Source organism: Ostrea edulis, chromosome 10 (genome assembly GCF_947568905.1).
Source record: "Ostrea edulis chromosome 10, xbOstEdul1.1, whole genome shotgun sequence".
Lineage (NCBI taxonomy): Eukaryota > Metazoa > Mollusca > Bivalvia > Ostreida > Ostreidae > Ostrea > Ostrea edulis.
In genome coordinates, this window is record NC_079173.1 from 3,266,807 (window position 1) to 3,293,379 (window position 26,573).

A 26,573-nucleotide genomic window follows, 5' to 3' on the forward strand; every position below is an offset into this window, starting at 1 on the left:
TTTTACCTCCCATACACTGTAAGAATTGTCTGTTGTTTAGTGAGCATTTGGATACCACCTTTTATTCTTAACTTAAAGGTATATATGGGATCTCATTTGTTAAGTCATTTTTGTGACTTTTCCTACCGATTTTGTGACTTTTTGTCCAGTGACGTTTTGTCCTGTGACTTTTTGTATTGTGACTTTTTATCCTATCTGATCATCATTGTGATTTTTGTCCTGTGACTTTTTGTCCTATGGATTTTGTGACTTTTTGTCCTGTGACTTTTTGTTCTGTGACTTTCTGTCCGTATACCAACTAATCTTTATAGAATTTGAGAGAGAGAAAGAGAGAGAGAGAAAGAGAGAGAGAGAGAGAGAGAGAGAGAGAGAGAGAGAGAGAGAGAGAGAGAGGGGGGGGGGAGGGAGGGAGAGAGAGTACTATTTAACATAACTGAGTGTGAAGAAACTGTTATGTGTATGTGTATAAATGTTACACTTCCTATCTGCGTCAACGCCCCAAATATCGATCAGCACACGTTTTACCCGTGGAACAGCAAAAGCAACTTCATAAAAACTGATAACTCAATTGTATGACAAACGGAATGATTTGAGTTTCTCCATTGTCAACTTCCCATATTTATGTAGCAATATTCCATTATCATTGCATATGGTGTTTATATATCTCAGCTGATTCGATATGCCAGAGCTTGTTCTGCGTATAGTCAGTTTTTAAATCGAGGTAAGCTACTGCCAAACAAGTTGATGGTACAGGGGTTTCAACAGTCTCGATTGAAGTTAACATTTCGCAAATTATATGGTCATTATGACGATCTAGTTCGTCAATACAACCTCGTATTGGGTCAAATGCTGTCTGACGTGTTTCATACCGGTTGTTAAGCCGTTCTTGGCACACTAATTTTGACTGCGGATAACTCCGTTTACGTAATCAGGATATAGGTAAACGTAGTTTTGCGGTATACGCCACTCCTGTCGTATATGTGCGGCCTTACTCTACAAAGTATGATACATTTTGATTGAACATGCAATTAGATAGTAATTTTGATGATGCTGACATTTATATGTACCGTAATAAAAGAAATTAGTAAATTGTAAGCGAGAAAGTCAGCACTTGAGGAAGGAATTAAAAAAGCACCCTAGTTTAATTACTGATAAAATTTGTTGGGTATAAGTAATTATACGCTGATAAGCAGATTACATGCCCTGGGGGTAGAGACATTACACATTTGACATCCTGTATGCGACGCGTTGAACATATACACGCATGGTCTTCTCCCCTGTGCGTTGTTTTAAGATTAATTCTATGTAAAAAATAAAAAATCAGATAGGGTCTGACCGCTCAATGCCACGGATTTCTTTGATGTTAACAATATTAACTTTAATTGCACCATCTTACATAATGTTAACCCCACCACCAAATGTGTACCATCCGTTGCCATGGAAACCGAAAGCAGTCTATGAGGGGTAATTGAACTGAAAAATTCAACCCATTTTACCAATGTTTTGTTCTTGTGGTATAGAACAAAATAAAAAAAAAATAAAATTATCTCCACAATTCTCCATTTCCCATAAAATTTCCCCTTATTTATGATATTTATATCCACCTAAGGTAAAGAGTGTGTTACTGACCACTGTACCAATGTATTATAAAAGTGATTTTTGTTGGATTTCGTTGATGAATTTAGATAATTTGGAAAATACATACAGGATAATCAACTGTCATCGAAGCACGTCCATATCATAGACTCTTAATATATATAAAAAGATTAATGGTGAAACGTAGTGTAATTGATCTATTGTAGCATGACTACTGTAGATTTCGGCATTTTGCCAAAAATTCATACTAATGATAAATAATACAAACCTACATCATTTTCAGTCAAAATTACCAATATGAGTAAAAGATATTTCAAAAATAAACATGGAGAGGTTTAACACATTAATAAAAATAGTTAAAGTGATAAAAACACGTAAACATAAACTGTAATCCAGTAGGACCCCCCCCCCTCCGTAAACACCAAGTAGATTTTGCAGTCATTTCCATAAACGGGCAATACGACATGTATTGTATTGCCATGTAAACTATTATCAATGTCTAGATAAAGAATTAAGCACATGGATACCATAACAAGAAATGTTTGCAAACATACATATCTCTTCAGCTATGCCATCTGTATACTTGTGTTAAGTTTTATACTACCACAGTCATAGCAAGGGATTACCAGTGTCATGCATCAAGGGCACGGTCAAGCTGTCAATGTGTGAATGTTTGCTTCTTTATTATATTTCATAAAACTGGTGATTGGTTAAAGGTGGAAAGTTTCCATTTTCTCTGAAGTTTGAGCATACAGAAATTGCATAATGTACCCTTCTAGTTGACATCAAATGCATTCAGTACATCACTGCACTTCCAAGGTGTCATTTTGAACTGAAAATCACCAAAAGGCTCTATAACCAGTGACCAACCCACGCATGAAATAGCATCACTATAAAAAACGTCTTCTCAAGATATTGGGCAGACACCAATAAATTGTTCATTGTACTGCTTAGTATATGCTGACCTTTAAGATTCAAGATATTGGGGGACACCGTTGCATAGAGTACATTTTTAATTAATTGATTGATTGATCGATTTATTGATGTCATCTGCCACACTCAGCAATTGTTCAGTTATCTGGTGGCGCCCAGATTTTTTTGATTTTTTTGTTGGTGGAAGAGAGAACAAAGATACAATGTACCTGGTAAGAGATCACTGACCTTCCGAAAGTAAACTAGGAAACTTTCTCACTTTTCTACATGTAACTGCATGAAGCTTTAAAATTTATTCAAGTTTGTTCAGTGTTATTGTAATCTATGTTGACATACCAGTAATTAGTAAATTCATAATATTAACACAGAACAACACATTTTTGCAAAGTTTATTATTCAACAAACATGTATCACAATGTTATCCAAACAACACACTCATCTTTTTTAAATCATTATAATAGTGATTTTTTTTCAAATGTTTAGTAATGAATCCTTAATCAGTAGGCTTAGATGAGACTCTTGCAGGAGTTATAACCTGTTAATTTTGCAATAGTTTAGCTACATTAGTCTTCTGACACCAAAACTGTATCTTAACTAAGTCATGGTGTGTCCTTAGAAGAATAGACTACCAGTTTACTGAATCAGAATGAATTTGTGGAATGAGGTGTGTTCATTGACTGTAAAACTCGCAGGTCTTTTTTTCTAATCTCAAGATCTCTCTTTTGTCTTCTATATTGTATAAGATTCATGGAATGCATCTTCTGATCTTCAAGTTCTAAAAAATGTGTTGAACAAAGATTGAAAAGTTCATCTTATTTTTCACATTTTCATACAGTACATACCTAATTCAATTTGATTAAACTTTCTTTTACCTGTATTTACATGTACAAGATCATTCATGATGCTAGAATAGTAATCACACCAATTAATTAATTACTTAATTGATAGATTACCATCCCCGCCAGCCCCTCAAAAATCATATGTGAAATAACCATAGATTGGTATATCTGGCATTAAATTATGCACTTCTGTTGACAAAAACCCGTTTGTCATTGATATATTTCTAAGAAAATAAAAATTAAGAAATGAAATCCTCCCACCTGCCCCATACTTCTCAATGACCCTTGATGATAATCTACTAATTAAGTTGAATTGGCCTAAAGGATCTTATATTTTGATACAGTCTGTATACATGTGTTTATGCTGTATTCAAGAACTATTAATAGTGGTAATACTCATAAATTAACAAGGGGTCCACATACTTTATTGGTTACCTGAGTATTAATCAAATTTTAAAAAAATTATAAGTATCACTATAGCTCTATGGGCTATGAAATTCATGATATTGGAATTTAGCTTATACATATGCAGAAGAGGAATATTAAATCTTCTTGTTCTGCATATTTATAAGCTAAATTCCAATATTCAGCAGCAATATTAAACAAGAGTTCTTCTTTAAACATAAATTCCACAGAAAGTACCCATACTAATGAAGGACTTAAAACATACTATTTAATATGTTATGCACTATATGACTCGATTAGGCTCACATTTACAACCCTCGGTTTTCGAAATTCGCAATTTAGGTACCTTCATAAGCATTCAACTTTATTAAAGGTAGTTCTACCCTCCTGTGATGTCATACGACTTTGCGAAGTCAATTATTTAATAAGAGTTATGCATGACATGAACATAAATTTTGTTCGAGTCCGTTTCAATAGTTATTGTAAAAAATCGTGTTAGCCATATGATATTTGAAACGTACACTATATGAATAATCAGTGAGCTACATTTTTCACAATACTATATTAGTTAATTCCCCCTGATTACAGGGAGTGTGTGGCACATTGCTGTCCTCATTTGATGGACAAATTTAAAATTTGCAATTTCTGATTGCAATCGATTGCTAGTTGAGGAAATTTTCTAAGAATTAAGTGTAATGACTTGAAAATAGTATAACTGAACACAATGTCTCTCTCACTGTTTGCAAGTATGTGACCCTTGTGTGTTTTTCTTTCAAGCAATGTAAGGTCATGATGTAACAAAGTATGTAAATATTAATTATTCCTCCATTTGTTTAGATCAGAATCATGATGTCCTTAGTATATCAGCAATTCTTCATTATTAATTTCTATCAGTATTTTCAACAACCAAATACAAAAAAACATGCAATGCGATATATGCCTAAAAGCACATGTACAATCTCAATTTTACAATGCACAAAACCACTTGTTGATAAAGGTACACCATATGTCAATAAACAAAGCATTTTAATTATCTCGAATTGACATCTCAAGTGTAAAATTTTCGTTAAAATATTTTTCCCAATCAAGCGTCCTAAAGTTCATAATTACAGAGATGAGAACACTTTAAATCAGAATAGTATTTTTGTGATTTCTTCTGTAGATTAGAACCATCACATATTAGTAGGGGTTATCACAAGTGAACAAACTTGAAGGTAGCCTGACTCACCAATATATATGATTTTAACAATCTTTATCTAGAATAGCCACAAAACATTCACACGTTTGATTTATTGTAAATTTGACAGTCTCAGAGAGAGAGAGAGAGAGAGAGAGAGAGAGAGAGAGAGAGAGAGAGAGAGAGAGAGAGAGAGAGAGAGAGAGAGAGAGATACAGGTCATCACTTAGGATTGCATGTATTATCATAAATTAAGCCTAATCCTTTTGAAAATGTCGACATGAAACAAGATTTTATCAATATTTCTCAAATTTAATGATCCTGAAATATATGGAAATGTGATAGGAAACTCCCTGAGTGAATGATAGGTAGGAGACATACTTAAGGTATTCAATGTATAATGACCATATTTCATATCTAATAAATGGATGGTGGAATATTTGTAATCATGGTCTCATTTTGAAGGGTTCATCAAATAAAAATAATCTACCATAGGAATTTTCAAAATTTTGTTTACTGCTTGATTTATTTCACCTAGAATTTAACATTGAAGTATATGGGAAAAGCATGTTTTATTACAATATTTTAAAAACAAATTATATTTTCATACTAATTTCTTGGTAGAAAGTTGCATACACTTTCTTTTTATGAAAATATGAAATAAAATTAATCATTGACCACACACATTTTTAGAAAATTAGATTTTTCTTAATTTTACAAAGGGCAGACAACTATTCCAAAAAATATTAAGTTCAAAAAGGTCAGCTTCTAATCATTTACCAGTCATGTGGATTTCATCTGCTTCGCTTTCATCATTATTCAACAATAAACTTTTACGTTGATATCAATCCTTCAAAATTGTTCATTATCCTTTCATTATACATGGAATACCTTAACTAGTATTATATTGTACACCCATGCAGTAAATGCATGGGCTACTTTAATACAATTTTCAGTCTTCATGTATACCACTATAGCTAAATAGCCTGACTGGCGGTATAAAATAAATTTGGGTTCTCATATGGATACTCTAAGCCAGTTTTCTGATACATTTTATTCAGGCTTTACTTTAGAATTTGAATTCTAAATCAAAAGAATACTTACGTCAATACAAGTTCAAACACGGCAACAGGCAGGGCTTTTTCATATTTTCTATGAATATGTCTGTTAGCCTTCTGATTCCCTGATAATGTTTCTAATCAGATGTATTGAAATGAACCGTCAAATTCCACAACATTTACTTTTTCTACGACTACGTAGACCATTGGATGCTAGAGTCCGGTTACTTTGGCAAAGATCAAACGGATCTGTATTTCACGAAATAAACCGGAATCTGTTAGCACGACTGAAGATAAAGATCTTGGTAGTGAATTAAGTGAAGAAAGGTCATCTGATATTAATAAACTTCTGAAAAAGAAATTGAATAAAAACTGAAATTTCTACCTCCTGTCTTACTGAAAACAAATGAAGGCTGATCATATCCCGAATGCAAGATAGTGTTACAAAGGGCAATAACTCTTTCTGGTGTCTTTTGGTTTGTGCACCAGAGTAAAGTACTGGCTTGTGTGTTTATCTTTGCTTTCTCCGCAAATGTGTGTCTGTACTTTTTTAAAAGTCCGATTCAATACATTTTACTAGCATGCAAGGCGAAGATAACGAACAGTGATCAATCTCATAACTCCTATAAGCAATACAAAATATATAGTTGGGCAAACACGGACCCCTGGACGCACCAGAGGTGGGATCAGGTGCCTAGGAGGAGTAAGCACCCCCTGTTGACCGGTCACACCGGCCGTGAGTTTATACCAAATGACTGGGCAAATATATGTCATCCCTCTCTAAAAAGTACATATATCAAACCCTTATACATCATAAAAATAATTATTTCCATTGTTTTCAAGGATTAAATAAATTTAAAATAAATCTAAAAGCTAAACCCCAGCTCAACATTATTTTTACCATTCTTCTTTTTATAAACAATAGCGATTAATTGTTAATTATTCAAAATATAACATGCATGTACAGATCTTGTCCAGCTGTTGTTAGAGGATCGGTTTCCATGGCAACCGTTGCTAAGTCAAACCTTTGCATATCCTTTTCGTTTTATACCTATTATAATATTGTTACACACAAAGTTTCATCAAGATTTGTAACATACCGTGGTCACTGAATTTTGATAGTTACATAGAATCACTCTTAAGAAAACGTACAGCAGGGATCCAACTGTTGTACATATAAACGATGTTCGATTGAAATGGGAAAACAAAAATCTTTCTTTCATCATAATGCAAAATTTACATTTTTTTATTCTTAAAACATACAAAATAATATTTTGTTATTGATAAAATGTTGAACCATTTCTCGAAGTCTACACAAACACCATTAAAACAGACAGAACATATTAATCTTGCACTCATATACGGTCATTTGTAGATCTATTTGTATTATTTTTTCACTAGCTGTAACAATTATTAGTTCCTAATCCTTATCATTATCTATAGCGTAAAACTCCTATTAAAAAACAAAATTAAATGCTGGTTTTTTGTTTGGTTTGGTTTTTTTTAGAATGAAAAATTGGAGGTGTATTAGATATGCTAAATCCTAAGTATATCTGGTTTTAGTAGGTCCCTGATTTTATTTTTCATTTTTTCTTAAATGATTTATTTAATATACCGGAATGTAACGCGAGATAGCTGTCCATAAGCAAGCCGTACTTATTTTCTGCCGACGAATAAAATAGCTATTGCACAGTTATTTTGCCCTAGCAGGTAAATAACAGTAGTTCACACCGCGGCGGTATAAATCTGCCCCGCAATGAAATCTCGCGGAGGGATAGTGCGTGAAGAATTAGCATAAGGCGGGGGGAGCGTGGTTAAATACGGGATAAGAGTTGGACGTACTGTAGGAGGATAAATTATCCCCTGTCGACCGGTCACACCCGCCGTGAGCCCTAAGTTGAAACTAGTGTGCCAAGAACGGCTTAACCATCGATATGAAACACGTCAGACAGCATTTGATTCAATGATAGGTTGTATTGAGGTACTAGATCGTTATTTCTCTTTCTTCACTTCATCCCTCTGTCACTAAGTGTACTAGGAAACTCCGTAAAATGACAATTGTCGTTTCTCGTAAGATATGATGATATATTCGCCTGATTATTACGCCTTTGATCATTCATATATTATATGTGTTATCAAGAATGTTTTTCGAGGAAACTAAGTTTCGCTTCATAAAGATACTCATTGTTCAAGTTCACATAGTTCATTGTGTTCTACCACGATATGTACAGTAAAGTTAAAATCTGCCTTAGTTTGGGAATGAAAACAGGAACTTTACACATTTCTTTGACCAATCAGTTACAATAACATATTTCCGATATTTCAATGTCTGCGCCCACAATTCAAACAACTAACACGTGCAGCGTTTGTTTACAAGTAATAATGAACAAAAAAGGCTACAGGTCCCTGTTTATAGAAGAAAGTAAAGATTACAAGTATTTATTAATTAAAATTTGCATTAACAGCAGTGATTACGCTTTTGAAATCTGTGTTGATGAAATTCATCGTATTCTCAAATCTGATGAGGAAATTCAGGGTAAAGTGGATGTGTTGAAATCTGCAAGACTAGAGTTGATCAGACACTTATCTAAAGAGAACGGCGTAGTTACAAATATTGTATTGTAAATTTATTACACCGGTGAAGTTAACAAAGAAGCGTTGCAACAACAGCTAAAAAGTGTTCAGTTTGCTCTCAATCGGCAATCCTCAGATTATTCCGATTTCAGGAGGCAATGACCTCCGAAGGATTTTCTTTTTACCCGAAAAAAAGCAACGATGTTCACTGATTGGTTGACTACAATACAATAATAACAACATAATGCAGTACCATCCAGACCCAACCTGATACCCAAGCAATCCAAGAAAACGGTCCCGGGGACTGTTCTGGGACTGCTCTCTCAAAAAGTGGAACTCCTATGGGACTTCTCTGGGAGTGCCCCGGGACCGCTTTCTGGGACTGCTTAATTCAGCAAAGCGTGAATGAATCACGTGATGTTATGATTGATAAGAAAACCTTCGATTTCAGGTTATAACAACATGTACATATATATTTTGATTGGAAACTTCATAATTATTTAAATCTGTGTTAGTGTTGTAGTGAAATTAAACAATTCTACAGTGCTGGGAATAAGTAACCCATATCTAACCAATCATTTACAAATTAAAAATACGTGTACACGTAAGTAGAAAGCAGTTGATGCTAGTTTAATATAGACGATACGTGAATAAATCATTTAGGCGACTTTAAACACATTTATTTCAATAACCCAGTCGAGTATCCCAATTTAAGTATAAAATTCACAAATCAGTTGCGGATTTAAGGGGAGTGGGCGTCCCCCCCCGCTCCTAAAATGTTCAAAGTTAAGGCAAGTCGTGGTATCTTGTTTAGAAAAATCTACCCGCAGAAATAAATGACAAAATCTTTTGATTTCTTCAATTACTTTATTGGGAGAACTTAATGTTTTTTCAAAAACCCGTAAAATTTGCGCCATTTTGCTAATTTCACCTTATTAAAATTTGTAGAAAATAGTACAAATGACTTAAATAGAAGACATATTTCAAGCCCTATACAATCTGTAAAATCCAGATGCTTCCGGGAGCTTCGCCCCCTTGGCCCCCACCAAGGCGGCCTCCAGACCCCCTGCCTCACAACGTGGTGCCTCCCATAACCGCTATTCCTGGATCCACCCCCTCCAAATCGTTGTTTTTATTGGGGGAGGGTGCTTCTATATTTTTCAGTTGCAAGTATATATATAAAAATCAGCAAGGGAGATAAGCCACGATCATCAAAAATCATTTTCGTGATCGAGTACATTTGATCAGCTGTTATGACGTTATAATGCATTAAATAAAAAAAATTGAAAATGAATTATTGTTTAATAAACCTTTATTAATGAATTTCCATGCATAACTATTTCTTCAGGATATCGTTTCATATGACCTTTAAACACATTTATCTTAATAACCCAGTCAAGAAATAAATATAATTATACTACATAATTTTCAGAACCCAAGATACACGTTACCTGAAAGAAGTATTAAAAAATATATAATGAATAACAACAACCAAATTGCCTGACAGAACATGGACGTCAATTGATTTTACCTTGTGAAATTGTGGGATACTTCATAAAAAAAGTGTCACAAAAGTATTTTGAATATGTGCTGTGTTCATGTATAATGTATTGTTTTTCTCTTTAATTACATCTTCGATTTTGATTATCGTATTGACCGTATGACGCGCTCCAGAGATTATCGATAATGTTTATTGATGATCTCACTGTCGGCTTAACTCCTCCAACTAGTTATTCTAACCCCGTCTACTGGTACTGCTGGGACAGCTGGGACTGCTTTTCAGTTTGTTTACTGGGACTGCTGTGGGACTGTCATGGAACTGCTTTCTGTTAGGTTGAGTCTGGCTGATAATTTAAGTACGAACAGTGATCAATCTCATAACTCCTATAAGCAATTCAAAATAGATAGTCCGACAAACATGGACTTCTGGATCAGGTGTCAGGAGGAGAAGCATCCGCTGTCGACTGGTCACACCCACTGTGAGCTCTATATCCCGGTTAGACAAATGAAGGTACCCCTAGCCAAATCAGTGCTCTAGGAACGGCCAAACAATCGGCATAAAACTCGTCAGATAAAATGTAACCCAAAATTAGGCCCTCTTGGCAAACTAGATCGTTATAACAACTATAGAATTTGCAAAATGCTGACTTTAAACGCTACTTTTGCAACCGCTGCAACATCAACTTGTTTGTCATAAGATTGCTTCGATTTAAAAACTGGCCATAAGCAGAACAAGCACATCGAATCAGTTGAGGGATATAAACATCATATGCAAGTGATAATGGGATATTGTTACATAAATATGGGAAGTTGATGATGGAGAAGCTGAAATCATCCCGTTTGTCATAAAGTTGAGTTGTTAGTTTGCGGTTAATATCTATTTTCAATCAAATAAATGATTAAATATGTTTGAACTAGAGTAAACCATCTTCGTGTATTACATGGTATGTAACAGCAGAATTTTACAGGATTGATAATTGAATTACACTTAACAGGAGCTCTTTCGTTTGTCGATGGCATAGGAATAATTACAAATAATTCAACAGATTGTCTCGGTAAACATCTCTTTATAGTGAGAAAGAATATACAAATGCAACCAATGCTTGTAGTGTACAGAAAATGATTCAATGTATCTCCTCTCCCGTTTCCATTTTTACAGAATCTGCAGAAATCCTAAATAAGCCTTGGGTAATTGAATTAAGATTATGCTAATTGGATGTTAATCTGTATATCTTTCTGCTTTAGATCCCTGTATGGTAATCGAATAACAACGTTACAGAAAGAGGCATTTGCTGGATTGGTGAAACTAGAAACACTGTAAGTGGTTTTTCTTTCATTTTATATGAAATGTGGATAGTTTTTTTTTTAGTTTCACTGTTTTACATCTGTTTGATCTGAATTTCTCCTTATAACTACAGAACATATACGGTAGTTTGATACAGAATACATATGTTCACAAATGTTATATCTGGTGTATCCTGGATAGAATAGCGTGTTTGTCTCTCTCTTAATTTCGATTTTTATAAGATTGCTGAAATTGTCAATGTTCATTATAAAATTATATTTGCATTTGTAACTGTTTTCTCCTACATAACACTATTACGAGCATTACTTATTTATCCCTGCATAAATCCACTACGGGGTCAACAGAGGTCATGGCTGTGCGTATGAACATTTGTTAAAAGTAGGTAACATGTACTACTTTTACTAAGGCAATACACATTTAGCAATCGCTCTCACTTACTGCAGAAATCTATCAATAAATGAAATCAACATCACAAAATGTATTTATGGTTTTATTTGTATTCAAAGCAGTGGACTTTCATCCATAATTAATTAAAGCATTTCTGTAAACAATATTTTACTAGCCTATTGTATGTATAAAATTTTGTCTGCTACAACTTCACCCTGGTCATCGGTGATATGGAATTGTACCTACTGCTAGACGATGACGTAAGGCTTTAGCAAAAAGGATGTATGACCGATAAGTCGTCAAAGTACATTAAGACCTGCACACCGCACTGTTTCCGTGCCATAGCAGCCATAGGTGATTGATGTCGGTTTCCAAGTTTATCTCGGGACATCAAAGCGAGGCGTCGTTAAAAACCTATTGCTCATGTTTGTTAACAATCACATATCCAAATCCAAACCGTCCCTTACCTTAACTTCGTGCAGTTCCACATTCGATTCTCTGCGATGTTCGGTTTTTTCCGGAGATTCATCTGCGCTGCGTCCTCTGTCCTGTCTATAAATGATTTGCCTACACCTGACGACTGCCGCCCTGTTCTTCATGTTCCTCCACCTCAAGTTAACTCCGTAATATCCACCGAATATCTTTAAAAGTCGGTCTTCAACGTCTTCACTTTTCAAAAGTGAAAGTGCATCACAACTGTAAGTGTAATATTGCGCACCCCCGTTTGAATCATAACCCCCCCACCTAAAATTAGACATATGGAAGAGTTTTCCATTATATACTATCGAGTTAATGTATAAGTATATGTTGATATACTTGCTTTCTAGCGTCTTAATAATTAAAACAGTTCTTCATTTCATGGAACTTTGTTTTGTGTTATCGTCATTTTGAACATCTATGACGCTTCGTTGTGGGCGTCAACAATTTGAAATGTATGGAAACGTGTTGTTAATACAATTCAGCAATGTTACCGACCAAAAATGTAAATATAAGTAATAAGGTATCATTTTAAAATATTTATCGGGATATAAATACGGGTTGGTACATGATTAAATTTTCAATAAAGCCCTTCGGGCTTTATGTAATTTGATCACGTGACCAACCCGTATTTATATCCCGATAAATATTTTAAAATGATACCTTATTTCTTAATAAATTTCTACAAATGAATTAAATATATCAAATACAAGCAATAGGAGTGGTATTATGATACCAAATCTATGTTCTTTGATAAACACCTGCCTTCTATACTTACCCTATATGAAGTGGAAATCGGGATCTAATCTGCTGAAACCAAGCGTTTATACCACAGATTCAACAGAAGGCATTTCAAAATGTATTCCGTAAGTAAATGGGTTATGATAGAAGGGTTTCAACAATCTCACTTCAAGTCAACATTTTGCAAATTCTATGGTCGTTATAATAATTCAGTTTGCCAATAAACCTATAATTGTGTCAAATGCTGTCTGACGAAATTCTTACTGGCGGTTAAGCCGTTCTTGGACACTGATTTTGACTATGGATTACTTAGTTTACCTGATCAAGATCTAGGGCTAACGGCGGGTGTGATCGGTCAACAGGGGGTGTTTATTTCACCTTGACACATGATTCCACCATTGATATATTCATGGGTCCGTGTTTGCCTAATTTTTTATATTATATTCCTTATAGGAGTTGTAAGAGTTTTCACTGTTCGTTTTCTTAACATTTCATAGGTTTCTTTTTATTTATTTTGCTATTTTCATACCAATATCGGCGATGGATTTAGTTCTCTTAGACCCTATTTTCACCTTTGATGTCGCGTAGTTTATTTGCCCTGCGACATAATTTAATTCATTTTTTCTCTGTCAAAATGAATTAATGTACCTAAAATAAACAAACATACCTATTTACTACTTATGAATACCGGTATCAGAAATGGTCAGATTGAGGATCTTTTGAAAGAAGTAAAGAAATTGATTACAAGTGATTTGTCCAATCTAATCTCAAGATGTAAACGTCCAAACGTATTTTTAGAGTGCATATATCGTGCTTATTACCGCAATACCTACAGTCGATTTACACTAGGCTCCTAATCACACCTCTAGTGTATCCAGGGGTCCGTGTTTGTAAAACTTTTGCATATAGAACTTATGAGATTTGTCACTTCTCGTTGTCTTCTCCTTTCATTCTGGAGAATTCTCGTCTAGCACAGACAGTGTTAAGGCAAACAAGTATTACGTCATCTGTCTAGTGGACTGACAAACATCTTTCTAAAATTAAAAAAAGTCTATAATCTTGTCCTGATCACATATATTAATCAGGTTCAGTGAACTACACGATACTAGAAAACAAAGATAATTCAGACTCATTGAAACACTGTTAAATGGATGAGGGAGGTGTAAAACATACCGTTGGGATATTTATACCGAATTATTTTGACCTGATCAAGATATGAGGGAAGGGATAGATAAAAATGGTAAATATACGCTTTATTTCGGAGGAATGTAATTTAATAATGTCGGTATACAGTATGCAAGAGTCTACAAGTAATACTACTTTAACTCAACCGAGGTGAAAGCTCAAGTAAGCTATTGTGATCACCTTTTGTCTGTCGTCTGTCAGTTCATCTTTCTGCCTGTTTGTCCCTAAACTGTTCACATTTTCATCTTAGAACTTAGTACAAATCATCCATGGATGAAGGGGAATTAAGTTTGTTGAAATGAAGGGTCATTTCCATTTAAAGGGGAAATAATCATGAATATGCAAAAATAAGGTGGGCTCATTAAAATTTTTCCTTTGAAGAACAACTGTACCAGATAAGTTCAAATTTAAATGGAAGCTTTCTGACATAGTGCATATTTCAATTTGTTAAAATCATGGTCATTAGTGGAAAGGGTTGGGCAACGATAAGGCATCAAAGTTTTACATACAATTGTATAGGGAAAATGTTCTCAAAATCCACTAGGCCTGGGAAGTTCAAATTTACATTAAAGCTCCCTGATATAGGTCAAATTGAAGTTTGTAAGAACATGGCCTCCAAAATAGGGGGTCAAATTTTCATATCCGAGTATATAGGGCATATGTTTAAAGATCTTTTCAAAACCCACAGGGCCAGATAAAGTGAAAATTTACACGAAAGCTTTCTTACGTAGAGTAGGTCCAAGTTTGTGCAATTCATAATCCTCGAGGGTAGGCTAGAGCCACAATAAAAGATCAACGTGTTATATGCTGAATTACTGAAAATGTTTTAGTCATTGCTTTATTATATACATGAAGATAGCAAGCAGTGCATGACCAATCTATAAGATATACAAAATTAAGAATCGACAAAACCTGAATATACAAGAGGTGGGATCAGTTGCATAGGAGGAGTAAGTACCCATATTTAGCCGTACAACTTGATCAGATAAACGGAGTATGTAGTCGGTAGTCAAAATCAGTGTGTAAAAACGTATCAAAGTATCAAACCTAAAGATATCTGTTCAGTAGTTACGTGCCTGTGATAATAAATGAGAATAATTCAACGCATGTGAATGTTGCATCCCAGGACAACATTTCATTAAAATAGTCAACTCAAACATGTTAGATTATGCATGTGTAATGACGTGTCTGAATTGGATTTATTGATTTACGTCCCGTCGAGAATTTATCAATCGTACTGAGACGTTACCTTCTTAAGGTGAAGTACCAGTGTGGGTTCTCTTATCGTGGCAACGCCTGCCACGCCACGGGACATCCGTTCATAAGGTGTTATCTGAAAGAGCCTCTAATCTCACTTCTAAATGCCGAGCGTTTAGGGAAGGAGCAATCACTACCTATGTTAACATTTTAGGTTCCATGTGGTCATGGCGCGAGCAGTGCTCGAACTCACGACCTTCTAGTTACGAACCGAAAGCTGTACTGCTGAGATACCACGACCGGTCACCTTTATTTGATATAAAGTGTTAGAGCGTTTGTTCCATAACTGGGAACCGTCGCGGTGGTCTAACGGTAGAACGTTCGTCCCGCATGTGAAAGTTTGGAGTTCAAATTCCGGCAGCGACAGACCTAAGTCATTATAACAGGTAAAATTGAAAGTTTTACATCAGATGCAAATGTCATGGTTCCTCAAAGACAACCCTTAAAACGGATGTCCCGTCTCAAAATAGATAAGGCACACTGAAGAACCCTCACTGTTCCATTGCCGTTTTGCGCCGAACATAGGACAAAATGGGTAGCTCTTCATCATTAGTAGTGGCATCTCCATCTAACTTAAACATTATCATGAAGGGCGTTAAACAAGATACAATCAATCGTAACTAGAAGGTCATTGTTCCACCTCCGGTCATGCATTGGCCGCGTTATACCTCAGACGTTAACCTTGGTATTGAATTCTCGTTTTTTAACTGCTCGACATTTACAAGTGAGAATCACGGGTCTTTCTGATATGACATAAAAAGTGGAATTACCGTGTCGCAGGAGGCGTTAGCACGCTATTGAACCCTCACTGCTACGGTCCTGATCGCTAGGCATAACTCTAAATATGTCGTACTTCACCTGGAGCTGGTGACGTCTAATTAGGAGTGAACATTTCTCAACAAGACGTAAAACAAACAATCAATCAATTAAGATAAACATTTTGAATGACTCTATCTACACGCACCGGTCATTTAGACTGGAGGCGCTTAACAACAAGAGTAAATAAAACGAATGTCTCTACATCTTTAAAATAACATAAGATAAATTTCATGAATAAAAGGCAAGTTGATTACTGCAAAATAGTTGCCATGCTTGTACAACATGAATATGGGTTTTGTGTGCATTTTATACATTGATATATTTGATGGCTAGCTTTCTGTTCATTATGCAGTGCGATTGTCTTTGTTTTCCTTTGTCATATGCTTCTGTGATTTTGGACTTGACCAATGGGCATCCTAATTTTCCTCTGGGCACAAACTGGTTTATTGGATATTTTATTCTATATCCCGCATTTGATCTAATTAAAATTAGATCCTTTGATCCACGCTCGTATACCACTGCAGAAGGTAAGGGATCTACTTTTAATTTCATTGATTCCGAATCTGTACATGTATGTGTAGCTCTACTCGCTCCATCGATCCGTATAACAATTACACGGCTGAGAAAATATCATATTCAACTTTTTCCTTGTACAATTGTATACAAATGTCTAATGACCATTCATCTTCATGCTATTACATCACCCCTTTAAAAAGAAAATTCCAATTCTTTTTATGATAATTTAGATTTTGTTGGAATGAAGACTTATCTTGATCAGATAAACGAAGTAGTCGATGGTCAAGATCAGGATGCAAAAACGTATGCGATGTCATCAACCTAAGTTAACCGCTTTAGTAGTCACGTGCCCGTGATACTAAATAAGAATAACACAATGTACGTGAATGTTTCATCCCAAGACGAAATTCCATTAAAAGTAGTCAACTCAAACGTGTTAGATTATACATGCGGAATGGCGTGCCTGTATTAGATCTATTGTTTTACATCCCGTTGAGAATGTATCAATCATACTGAGACGTTACCTTCTTGAGGTGAAGTACCAGTGTGGGTTCTCTAAACGTGCCAACGCCTGCCATAACACATTCGTTTCACGACCTTCTACCTACGAAATGAAAGCTATACTACTCATATACCACGACTGACCACCTTTATTTGATATACTAGAAGTAAACAAACATCGTAAATAATACGTCAGCATTAATAACGACCCATTTTTCATTATCGTTGTATCTTAATTAAATGGAACCGGTCGCGATTGCTCAGTGTTAGAGCGTGATCTAGAGGTAGAGCGTTTGTCCCGCATGTGGAAGGTCGGAGTTCGAATCCCGGTGGTAACAAACCTAAGTCGTTATAACAGGTAAAATTGAAAGTTTCATCGCCAATGCTTTACATCAGGTGCAAATGTCATAGTACCTCGACGATGACCCTTAAAACGGATGCCCCGTGTCAACATAGATAAGACACGTTGAAGAACCCTTACTGTTCAATTGCCGTCTGCGACGAGCATAGGACAAAATGCGTAGCAATTGATGTGATCATGGCCCGAGCGGGGCTCGAACTCACGGCCTTCTAGTTACGAAGCAAATGTTCTACTATTGAGCTACCACGACTACCCACTTTAATTGGATATATTATAAGTATAGATACGTTGTAAATAATGCGTCAATGTTTATAACGCACCATCTTTTATTATCGTGGTATTTCCATTAGGATGGAACCAGTCGCGATAGCTCAGTGATAGAGCTTTCGTTTCGTAACTGGGGACCGCCACGAATGTCTAGAGGCAATGCGTTCGCCCAGCATGCGGAAGTTTGGGGTGGAAATCCGGGTGGGGAGAGACCCAAGTTGTTTAAACAGGTAAAAATAAAAGTTCCATCACCAAACGCTCTTCACCGGTATTGGTGACGTCACCACCTGAGTGAAACTTTTTCGAGAAGGACGTTTAAGAAAACCTCGAGAAGGACGTTAAACAATGAATCGTAACTAGGAGGTCGGGAGTTCCACCTCATGCCTTGGCAGCGTTAAATGCCAGTCGTTAACATTGGTAATGACTGCTCGTGTTTTAAACGCTCGACATTTAGAAGTGAGGATCACGAGTCTTTCGGATATGACCGTAAAAGCGGAAGTGCCGTGTCGCAGTAGGCGAACGCGCGTAAAAGAACCCTCACCGCTACGGCCATGAACGCTATGCATAACTCAATATCTTGTACTTCACCTGTAAATGGTGAGGTCTTAATATGAGTGAATATTTATCAACGAGACCTAAAAGAGTTGGTCAAGTTGAACATATCTTCTTGATTACCCCTATCCCTACCGCACCGGTCAATCTGACTGGTAGCACTTCAAAACAAGAGTACATAAAACGAGAATATCTCAATCTGTCAAACCAGGAATATAAATATATATTCCGGATTCAATCTAATTAGAATTAGATCCGTTGATCCGCTCACTTATACAGCAACACAAGTTCAGAGGATCTAGCTTGAATTAGATTGATTTCGAATCTGTACATGTATGTGTTGGTCAAACGATATAACCATTAAGCGACTGAGAAAATATCAGATTATTTATTTTTGTTGTTGTGTACAATTTAATATAGATAGATACGGACTATTCTTCTTGATGGAATTACCCCCCTTAAATACCAAGCACATTGTATTGATAGGAATGTATTTCAACAAGTCAGTGTTCCTGAATTCAGATTTATCAAGATATCTTTATTTTTGTGATACTTGTCGAGTAATAAGATTACGTGGACTGTAAGTATATCTAGAAAACTCCTATACAGAATTTGGGATCTGAGTCTACATTTCAAGTGCAATGACGGGAAATATGTGATCAAGAACGTTTCAATGTGAAAACGTTATGTCAAGTATCATATCAAAGTGTAAGAGACACACAATCCATATTGACCCCCTCTATATTTATCTCTCTCTCTCCATCTCTCTATCACTAAGTGTATGTTTACCATAAGGGACTCCGTAAAATGACATCTGTCAATTTTCTGATGATATAATCACATTGTTATTGCTTATTACGCCTCACATCATTGATATCATATTTGTTATCACAAACTGTTCATTCAGTTCGGCTTCGTACAGATATGCATCGTTCAAACTCATATAATACATTGTGTACTACCACAATGTGGATCAACAGTTCTGTTAAAGTATGCCTTAATTTGAGCATGAAAAACAGCATCTATACCATATACAATTGATATTGTATTTTTTTGTTTTCGCAAAATACGGTCCTTTTGAGATTTCTAATAAAGCAATTAATAATAATTCGTTTAGAAAATTACTAAGTAATTTTCCTTATCTTCTCTCACGAACAATAGACACTTAATAAATATAATTACTGTTATAAAATTTAGAAATTCATTTCAAAATTAAGGATTATCTCCCTCACGCATAGCTCTTATCCTTAAAGGAAATTGACTCCACTTTTTTGGCACGCTGTTTTTGGCTATAATAGCTCTAAAACTTCGTTGTTATTTCGGATTTCAAGCATTTCGGTTGAGCATCACTGAAGAGACATTATTTGTCGAAATGCACATCTGGTGTATCAAAATTGGTACCGTATAAGTTTTACTGAATAAAGGAATATTATGGCATGCAATTAAACACTGATATTTCACCCTAAAATTATGCTATATGTTTAAGAAAACTGATTCCAATCTATGTTTGCTAAATACTCTACTGTCCTTGTCTATTTTTCGTTTGTTACGTATTGGCTGAGTTCTTCAAAACAGGTCTACAATGCATATTGCATCTCCATCGCTTTTTATTATATTTTGATGAGACTGAAGAAGAATGGAGTTTATGTACATTTAAATAATGTTGATGGTTGTTTGATTGATTGACTGTATCTTGTTTAACGTTGCTCTTTAGAATTTTTCACTCATATGAAGACGTCACAAAGTCCGGTGAAGGGTGTCAAATTTAGGTCTATGCTCGGTGCTTACGGACATTGAGCAGTGAGGGTTGTTCAGGTTGGAACACCTACTGTGACATCCGTTCTTTAGGTTATCTAAGAGGACGCATGATATTCACACCTGCAGCCGCCCGTTTGTTGATGGAACTGTAACTACTTGTTTTAACGACTTAGGTCTGTCGCGGTCGATAACCGAACCCAAAACTTCCACGTGCGGGGCGAATGTTGTACCCCTAGACCATCGTGACAGTCTCCATTTTGGTGAATAAACACTTTACTGAAAAAAAGTTTAGGCATAGCTTTGATATAAAAATGAAGATAACAAACAATTCATGACCAATCAATGCTATCTACCAAACTAAGAATCGTCAAAACACAAACACCTGGATATACTAGAGGTGTGATCAGTTGCATAGGAAGAGCAATGATCCTTTGTCGACCGACCACATCCTCATTTAGCCGTATATCTTGATCAGATAAACGAAGTAATTGGTAGTCAAAATATGTGTGCAAAAACGTATATGATATCTACAACCTAAAGACATCGGTCTACTAGCTACTTACCAATGATAATGAATAGGAATAACAGGACGCACGTGAATGTTGCATCCCTGGACAAAACTTCGTTACAATTAATGAACTCCCGTAAAATAGTCAACTCAAAATTGTTAGATTAGACATGTGGAGTGGCGTGCCTGAATTGAATATATATTTGTTTTTCGTCTCGTCGAGAATTTTTCAATTATACTGAGACGTCATTTTCTTGAGCTGAAGTACAGTATGGATTCTTGTATCGTACCAACACTTACATCGAAACGGGATCTCCGTTTAGAAGGGCATGTCCGAGAGATCACTGAATTTCAATTCTAGATGCCGAGCGTTTAGGTAAGGAGCAATTTGATGTGGTCATGACCCGAGAGGGGCTCTACCTCACGACATTCTAGTTACGAAGCAAACACTGCGATTTAATTGGGCATGGTTTTATCGTTGAGATGCTCTTAAAGCACTGGGGACCGCCGCGAATGTTTAGAGGTAATGCGATCGCCCAGTAGGCGGAAGTTTGGGGTGGGAATCCCGGTGGTGTGAGACACAAGTCGTTAAAACAGGTAAAAATAAAAGTCCCATCGCCAACAGGTGCGAATGTCATGAGTCCTCAAACATGACCCTTAAAACGGATGTCCTGTGTAAAAGTAAATGTGGTATGATAAAGAACCCTTACTGGTCAATTGCCGTAAGCGCCGGGAACATGTCAAAATTTGAAGCTCTTCACCGGTATTGGTGACGTCTCCACCTGAGTGAAAAAAATGTTGACAAGGACGTTAAAGAAAATTCAATGAATCGTAACTAGGAGAACGTGAGTTCCACCTCCATTCATGCCTTGGTAGCGTTAAACCTTAGACGTTAATATAGGTAATAACTGCTCGATTTTTAAACGCTCGACATTTACAAGTGAGAATCATGGGTCTTTCGGGTATGGCCTGAAAGCGGAAGTACCGTGTCGCGGGAGGCGTTAGCACGGTACAGAACCCTCACTGTCACGGCCCTGAGCGTTAGGCATCACTCTCAATATTTTGTAATTCACTTGCAGATGGTGACGTCTCAAAAAGACAATATGACTGAAAAGTTCTCAAAGAGACTTAAAACAAACAATCACTCAACTAAGATGATCGTATATTCTTGATTAACCCTATCTCTACTACACCGGTCAATTTGACAGGTAGCGATCAAAACAGTAGTACACTAAACGAGGGTCGCCAAATCTTTGAAACCAGGAACATAATAATTTATATATTATAGATCCAATCTAATTAAAATTAGATCCTTTGATCTGATCACGTATATTGCTACACAAGGTCAATGGATAAACTTTTAATTAGATTGATTCATAATATTTACAGGTATTGGTTACTATTATAAAGTAAAACAATAATTGATTTTGAACTATTTTAGAAAACAAGACGTTATTGTCCTCGTCTTCTCTCACGAACATTACAGCGATCCGCTGTCGCAACATAAACCCCGTCCACCATGATTACGTCATAGTAACAACGAAAACTCAAACAAAGAAAGTAAACAAGGGCGGCGACTGCAAACGTTTGCGAGATAATCCCGGTTAAACTTTTGTTAGATTACCTTAAAAGTGTCTTCATTTGATCCTTTGTGAAAGAGAAGGGTTGATTTTATTAATTCATTTGATTTATATGCTATCAAATTATTTCATTTCACCCACAAAAGCGAGGGCATCGCATAAAAACGACAGGTCCGGTGTTAGGATGACGATCCTCACTCGGGTTTTGTAATTCTTAATTCCCATTACTATTGCCAAGCAGGCTGTTAAGTTTTGTTTTTATACATTTATTCCATAATTTACATTCCTTTGTCAGTACGTTGATTGAAAGTTGTGAACATGTCGTAATGATTTCCGTTTCGGTAAATTCGATAAGTGATGATCACCCACTTACAGACTGAAGACGTGTTCAGATTTAGATATTAAAATGAGTGCTCCCACATTATTCTTTTTTTGATCATTGGATCTATATACATTTGTACTAATATTGGTCTCATAATAGATTGCAGTTGTCTTGATTTAACTATTCTGTAAAATACAAATAGCAACAACTATACTACACTAGCCTACACAATGGTACTATGAATAATTTTATTCAATACACTCTCTGGAACATAGCTCATATACATTGCTATAAGTGTACAGGAATGTAAACAGGGGTAGATTTAGACGGACACCCCCCCCCCCCTTGTGACAAAATGAAAGTAATAGATGTGACATTATGCTAACAAACATGTGCATAGGAATAAACAAATCAATTATTTCTTGTTATTTATTATAATATGACATAAGAAGTTGAACCTGCATCTGTTTCATCCATGGTATTGTCAAAGTCCAAACCAACCCCAAGGAAGAAGAAATTCGTTTATGTACGCAAATAAAATCAAATTGAATAAGAAATAAACACCAGTGCCTTTCACTAACAGTTCCGTTTTTTTTAAATAAAATACATGTAGCAATATAATGGTCACAATCATTAATGATTTTGAAACTTCGAGGTGAAAGGTGTTACGAAATTTTCCAATAATTCATATACAATTCCGGATGCAAATCTAGATGATATTAAAATGCTTAAACTTGATATACTACTTCTGCGAAAATAGATTTGTTTAAGGATATGTAGCTAGGGTATTGTATTGACAACAATCCAGTCTGACTAAAGCCAGCCCCTACTAATTCAAACGCTGTACAACTATGTGAATGTGTACGGGGTGGCTTTAGTGAGACAAACACCAATCCATTGGAAAGATTTATTCTTCGACTATCATGTATATAATTAGTCTTTTAAGGATTTCAACAGTCTCGATTGAAGTCAGCATTTCGCAAATTATATGGTCATTATAACGATCTAGTTCGTCAATACAACCTGTCATTGGGTGAAATGCTTTTCGACGTGTTTCATACCGATTGTTGGGCCGTTCTTGGCGCACTGGTTTTGACTACGGATAACTCCACTTAATTGATCAGGATATAGGGCTCACGGTGGGCGCGATAGGTCAACAGGAGATGCATACGCCACCTTGGCATCTGATCCCACCTTTGGTATATCCATGGGTTCGTGTTTGCCTAACTCTTTATTTGATATTCCTTATAGGAGTTACGAGATTGATCACTGTTCGTTTTCTTCACTTTTCATAGGTTTCTTTTTAGATATGTTGTTATTTTCTTACAAATATCGACGATGGGTTTAGTTCTCCCAAACCATGTTTTCACCTTTGATGTAGCGTACTTTAGCTGTCTTGCAGAATAATTTACTTCATTTTACTCTTTGTCAAAATGAACTTTGTCTAATTGTAACGGGGACCCTTACATATGTTCCCCAAACCTCCCCCAATTAACAAGTGATGTCCTTGTGAATCCAAAGGAATATTTTCTATTTTAGCCTTTAATTACATGTAGTACTTCAATATGGTCATTACAGTATTAAGAAATGAAAGAAAGATTTCCACGTGCATAAACGCGCATGCGTGTATGATTCCGAATGTTTGTTGAAATTGTTCAACACGCTTTTGTATCATGTACTCACAGTATGAATTGCATAACGTTTCCACCAAATATAAAGAACTTATGGCGATTTTAAAATCGTCCAATCAGAATTCAGCATACTTGCATGCACGTGCTGAGCAGTAATTCTAACCACAGGAATTGGTAAGGAGTACCAAGACACATCTAAACCCCTAATATCAATACAATTTGATGAAAAACAAAAACGTTATTGTCCTTTAAAAATTGAACATTTAAAAAACGATGGACGTGCATGCACATGTGCGCTGGCATTTTTTGTTACACCAATATATAGATACACATCTTGTATACGTATGCTGTGAATATCATCTCACTCGCCTCATAAATAAGATACTTATAAACGATTTAGTATTATCCAATCAAAATGAAGCACACGTGCATGCGCGTGCAAATTGGTAATTTTGACCATGCAAATCAGTTAAGGGTCGGACTATCTACTTATGATACGAATATTAAGCCATTTCAATTAACAACAAAAAAGTTAGACTGATTCCAAAGTTAGTGTACAGATTTTGTAATACACGTGCACACGCAAGCGTGCGCGTACAGACAAAATACATATTGTTTTTCATATCTACAAATGATATACTACCATCCTATTTAGGTTTCATATCGATCCCTTCAATATTCTGATTTTCCATTTTTTGTACCAAAATGACAGTGCACGTGAGCGCGCATGCATGCACCTGTAGATAAAATGACTATCACTATGCACATCTACAAACGCTATACTATCATCCTGGAAAGTTTCATATCGATAACTTTTGTAGTTTCTGAGAACACTACGGGACAAAAAAATACCAGAGAAAAAGAATAATAACTAGAAACTTGTTGTCATGGCAACAAGAAGGTCTTCCATTATTTCTGTGTCCAGTAGATAACCTTAAAGTCTTCATTTGTTATAAAGTGGGAAAAAATATTCGAGTAATCTGGGGGATTGAACCCGGGTCTCCCGCATGAAAATCCACTACGCTAACCATTAGGCTAGCGAGGACCTCGCTTCAAATTGAAAATTACGAATATCTAAAGTTTGGTTTGATCAATTTAAAAACAAATATCATATTCAGCATTCTATAAAAAGTATCTACTTATCTTACCTTTATCAAAGAAAAACATTAAAAAACAAAAAAGTAGAAAAAATCCATTTTTTTAATTTGCTTGAGGTAGCGACCGGAAGTGATGACGACGTACGAAATAGCGATTCTGCAAATCTATAAGTCATGTTCTATCATCTCTAATAAGTCTCCAGTTCATATCTTTAGCCGTTCCTGAGATCACTCGCGGAAAAAGTTCCATTTGAAAATCAGGAAATTGTCCATAACTTGGAACCGAAATAGAATTTTCCCAATTTTGTTTGTGATAAACAAAGTTCATAATAAAATGCATTTTTGCTGAAAGTTTCACTGAAAACCACTGTATAGTTTTCGAGAAAACTCCTGCACAAAATTTGGTCAAAAAATAATAATAATATGAAACAGTAGAATCACTATAAGGTCTTCCGTGAAGATCGGAAGACCTTAATAAGAAACAGTATAATCACTATAAGGTTTTCCGTGAAGAACGGAAGACCTTAATAACGAGCTATAACTATGTTGGGATGCCAACACAAATGTCTCCGAACACCCCCCCCCCAATGTTAGAAATGCTTTTAGATGCCATATATGCACTCAGGATCCTCCATAAACCCTAGAAACTAAATTTGGTTGAAATCCGACGGACTTGTTTTTGGCCGCCATTTTCTTCAATGGCGACCATTTTGAAACATTTGAAAATTGATTGGAAGGGAATACTGACGCTAGATATGAACTGTGGACTCTCCATTTACCCCAGAACCCAAATGTTGTAGATATTTTAACAGTTTGAAATATTTCGGTATATGGCGGACATTTTGAAAATGGAGGCTGAAAAAAAAATTGATGATGGAAATTGACTTGGGGTAACTAAATTACCCTAGAAATAGAATTTGGTTGAAATCAGACAACTTTGAGTTTTTGACGTGTTTTTTTTTTTTTGCCGCCATCTTGAAACAGTGGCTATTTTGAAAATTTGAAAAGTTGAATGCACCCCTCCTAGTGACCCCCTATCAGCTCACAAAATTTGAAGTGGATCTGTCGAAGCACTTTCACAAAATCGGTCGGACAAATTTCTGACTAAAGAAGAGGAATATTAAGAATAAGAAGGAAATAATAACGAGCTATAACTGTGTTGGGATGCCAACACACATGTCTCCGAACACCTCCCCATGTCAGAAATACTTTTTGATGCCAGAAAT

At 35.8% G+C, this 26,573-nt stretch overlaps 1 protein-coding gene across 28 annotated transcripts in view; it reads left to right on the top strand.

The window, feature by feature from the left end:
* The window catches only part of LOC125666552 (leucine-rich repeat-containing protein 15-like), a 412,115-nt gene that overhangs the window by 173,367 nt on the left and 212,175 nt on the right, over window positions 1-26,573 (top strand). For 26 of the 28 annotated variants that reach the window (XM_056151679.1, XM_056151700.1, XM_056151697.1 and 23 more), the window contains one exon: window positions 11,328-11,399. The exons of the other annotated variants lie outside the window; for them this stretch is intronic. In XM_056151679.1, the coding sequence (XP_056007654.1) occupies window positions 11,328-11,399 (72 nt within the window). The remainder of the gene's footprint in view (window positions 1-11,327; window positions 11,400-26,573) is intronic. 28 annotated transcript variants of the gene reach the window in all.